This window comes from Quercus suber, unplaced genomic scaffold (genome assembly GCF_002906115.3).
Source record: "Quercus suber isolate HL8 unplaced genomic scaffold, Cork oak 2.0 scaffold_65, whole genome shotgun sequence".
In the NCBI taxonomy this organism is placed as follows: domain Eukaryota; kingdom Viridiplantae; phylum Streptophyta; class Magnoliopsida; order Fagales; family Fagaceae; genus Quercus; species Quercus suber.
In genome coordinates this window covers 1,021,772-1,026,216 of record NW_027069530.1, presented here as the reverse complement: position 1 = coordinate 1,026,216, position 4,445 = coordinate 1,021,772, and the positions used below count along the sequence as shown (strand labels likewise).

The 4,445-nt window shown below is 34.3% G+C and overlaps 1 protein-coding gene across 1 annotated transcript; it reads right to left on the bottom strand.

The window, feature by feature from the left end:
• Positions 1 to 2,777: 2,777 nt before the first annotated feature.
• Positions 2,778 to 3,939, bottom strand: LOC112002968 (uncharacterized protein At4g22758). The gene is made up of 2 exons (XM_024035134.2): positions 3,257 to 3,939; positions 2,778 to 3,139 (listed from the first exon to the last, which is right to left on the bottom strand). Exons 1-2 carry the CDS (start codon positions 3,654 to 3,656, stop codon positions 2,973 to 2,975), a joined length of 567 nt encoding a protein of 188 aa, XP_023890902.1. The 5' UTR covers positions 3,657 to 3,939; the 3' UTR covers positions 2,778 to 2,972.
• Positions 3,940 to 4,445: the final 506 nt, after the last annotated feature.

Sequence of the window (4,445 nt, the reverse complement as noted above, 5' to 3'; positions counted from 1 at the left end):
TTCGACTTAGTACACCATAATACTTACTAGGCTAGGCTACTATTACTACATAACATCATAAATGGCTTTGGATTGATTTTTGGGCTGGGCTTACTTGTTCGTAAGATTCCTGTTTTATAAACTTTTTTTTTTCCTGAATGAAAAAGTGGGTTCTTGGGGCGGGCTCATCGACTCTATGCTACGTGATAGTAATGGATAATACCACGTGTACTACGTGGGTCTTACTTGAGTTATTGTTCAAACCGCTCATCTCTAAGTACTGGAATAAAGACTCTTACCATCAAGTCACACCTCATGTGGTTGCTAAATTATTTTAGAAACTACTAGTTAGAAGTTGATACCATTTTGTTTATTATTATTAAGTGCTAGGACAAGAACTCTTACCATCAAGCCACAGTCCATGTGGTTGCTAAATCGTTTTAGAAACTACTAGTTAGAAGTTGATTCGATTTGGTTTATTATTTTAATCTTGATACCACTTGCTCTTTGTGTGGCATTTTTATAATATGCACTGCCCATAATTCCATATTCTTCAGACCACACAGTGGCTAGGAACTTTTGTGAACCTCTCTTCTTTTTTTTTTTTTTTTTTTTTTTTATTTCCTTTGGAGGAATGGAATGGCTTCATTCCAATTGTGTCTCTCATTATCCTTCTAAGTACCTGCTAATCCCTTGGGAATATTATATTTCCAATAGTGGAGTGGTTTGGCACCTATGGCTTCACAGGAACCGCTTCATCTTTCTAACAACACAAATGGACTTCCCTCTCCTAATTGGGTCAATCTCAACACTAATGGTTCCTCTTTGGGTAACTTGAGTATTGCGAGGGTGAAGGTTTGCTGAGAAATGAAGATGGTGATTTGATCAATAGCTTCTCAACATCTCTAAGAAAACATCATTTGCCATGACTGAACTCTAGGCACTCAAGGACAAGCTCACTCTAGTGCAAAAACTCGAATTCACTTATGTTAATGTTGAATTAGATGTTGAATTGATAGTTTACTTGTTAAAAAAAAAAAAAAAAAAAACGTGTTTATTCATATTACAATGGAGCCTATTCTCATTGATTGCTAGACCATATTGACTCATTGAGGAGCAAACCACTGCAATGCCTTAGCAAAAGTTGGTTGTCATTTGTCAACAAACTAATGACTTTGTTAATTTTGAAAGCCTATCATCTAAGGTGGCGCCTCTATTAGCTTATGACAAAGTTGAGCTCACATCCAAACAAGCTGTAAAAGTATTTTGATATGTTAGGGATTATTTTTTCCAACCAAAAATTCAATTTAGTATCAATTTCATTTAGCTTAATTATACACTAAAAATGATTTATTCAAATATATTGTTTCACAAAATCCAGTGTCATTGGGATTTCAAAATAATATTTTTGTAATTTAAAAGTGATAACGTTCACATTATAACTCATTACCATTAGCTCAAAACACCAATGAATTTTATTACTATTTATATAAAAAAAAAATCAACTATTTGATATAAAAAATTATATAAGATTTTTTTTTTTTTTTTAAGTTTACATAAACAAATTAATTTTAATAAGTGTGTTTCGGATTAATTATGGCTTATTGTAAATATAATTAAAATTGATATCATTTTCTATGATAATTATTATAATACCCTCACATACAAATTTTTTTTTTTTTAAATTCTCTCACAAGTTTTTTATTTTTATTTTTTTTATAGTAATTCTCTCACAAGTTTGATCATCACATTTGATGAATATATGTTGTTATTTATTTATAAAAATCATTTGTTTACTAAACATCTTAATTTATTTAACTTTGTATAAGCATACAAGATTCCCCCCATCATACTCTTTATATACTTTAAAACATACAAATATACAATACACAAACACACGTAGTAATTGTCTAATTGAAAGGGGGAAATAACAAATTTGTAAAATAATGTTTTTTCTCTCCAATTATTGTTTTATCCCAATTTGCGATGCTATTATGGAGGGGCCCATGAAAAATCATGCATGATGCATGCTTAAAGTTTACTTTATCTCCCTTTTCTTTTTTAATCTTCACTTTTCCATTAGTGAAGTTTTCTTTCCCTCCAACCAAACATATTAGAAGAGATTCATTCCTTTCCTTACTTAAAATTTGTAGGCATTTTGCTACAAAAGCATCCTTGCAAACTTAGTTGCAAAGATGGTTATTACGTTGAGAAACGATTTGATAGCGGAAGTTTAGTGAGTTATTATAATTACAACTTAAATGAAGAGACCAAAACGCTGGAGATTTGTCCCTATTGTCTACTGTAATTAAAATAAGAAAAAAAAAGAAAAAAAGATGCCTTTACAATCAAAGACAAATTAAGGAGTGTGATTAACTTACAGATAGAGCAATTTGAGGCCTCATCATTAACTAAAAATCCATTACTGAGTTCTAGAAAATTACTACAGCAATGGAGAATGAGAACTAATGAAGTTGACCTACCTCTCATGTGCACGTTGTGACGTTGATCGTTATGGTTCAAATGTTTAAATATTAAGTAAAGAAAAAAAAATTATCAAATTAATTCAGAAGATGCAAGAGCCTTTATAATTTTGTGATATACGTTGATCGTTGTGGTTCAAATGTTTAAATATTAAGTAAAAAAAAGTACCATCAAATTAATTCAGAAGATGCAAAAGTCTTATAATTTAGTGATATTTTGCATCTTCGTTGTTTAAAAAATAAAATAAAATCCATAAGGAGCATATTGGCCAGAGTAATTGAGGAATTAAAAAAAAAAAACTATATTGGCCAAAGTTTTAACTGTACAAGTTCCAAATCATTAAATTATTATGATGCAAGGAACACTGCAATAAGAAAAGTTGGGACACCATGAAAATGCCCCAAAATCTAACACACATGACAACTATTTCTGACCTATGGGTATTTTCACACCAATAATTTGAACAAACAAATACTACAAGGCTTATAATCCACTAAAAAGACAATCAATCACAGCAAGAAATCCATGAACTTGAGCCAAGCAAAGCCAGTCTTTGAATCTTTCTCAGCTTGCTTGGAACACGACGTCGTTACGCCACCGTCCAGCGCAGTCCTTTTGTTACACAGAAAAAAGTTCCTCGATCCCAATGCCATCAGCTTCTCCTCTCTGTCCAAACCTGTCCCCACCACATAAAAATTTCATTAATTAATTAATAAAACACACCGCCAATCGTAACCGCACACGTGTCACCAAAAAAACACACAATCAACGGCTATTGTTACGAGATTCTTACTTTCTAAGCTGAACTGCGAGTAGTGGAGGTCGAACATGGCCGGATCGGTGGTCGGCAAGATTGGCCGGCGACACTCTTTCGCGTAAATCTTCACTGCGGTGGCAACGAGATCGCCGACCGTCAATTCCGGCGACACAACAACCTGTACTGGTCCGAGACTCCCTTGGATAGTCACGTTCAGCAACAACTTCGTCAGCCTCGCCGCCGGTGGCCGTCCCTCCATCTGCGTCGATCCAACTACGTTCTTGTACGATAGCAGTTCCGGCGACGTATTCGGCCGGCGAAGCTCCGCCGCCATAGTAAGCGGACTTTGTCCGTGAAACGACGACGCTCTATGCGCTAGTTTTCCCCTCCGGTTCTTCTCCTCCGGCACTCTACGGTGACTCTTCGAATTCGACATATCAAGCAAAATAATATATTTACAATTATAAAATTTGAATTTCTTCTTCTTCTTTTTTGGTCTAACACCGGTTACCTCAAGCGCCGGTACCGGAAGAATCTGAGGCGAGGGAAGCCGAGAGCTGGAGAAGAGCTTCTGCTCTCAGGTTCACAGTCACCAGAAGCTAACATAACCCGAGTGGTATAACTGTAAATAACAACGAAGACCAATGGCAAAAAGTGACATCAAAAAATAAATTAAGAGGATAGGTTTGATTCGAATGAGGAACAAAAGCCTCTCCCCTCTATGGATTTTATACGGTGACGAAGATAAGGATGTCTGAGAAGGTGGGCGCGATTCTTCTTACAGACTCCACCGGCTATAGCCGGTTTTAGAAAGATAGATAGGTTTGATAAACTGTTAAAGTCTTCATTTGTGAGGACCGAATACAGGCTAGTGCCGGTTACCCCGATACATGTGTGTTCAAATATATGAACCTATTGACAAACTTCTATAATCAAAATTTCACTCTATATAATATATTTTTGTACAAGTTTACCAAAAAAAAAATAGGGCTATGTTGATGAGCATCGTAAGGTGCCCATTAACAACTTTTTCAACTTTTTTTTGACAATTTTTGTCTTTTTTGCATATTTATGTCATTTTTTAAAAAACTTTTTAAGTACTTTTTTTTTCTTTCATTTATCTCATTTTTTATTACATAAGACCTACATTAGAAAAACCTTAACAAATACCGCATAATTCTTGTTAACATTTTCCAATAAAAAGATAATATCATAATAGTTAAAT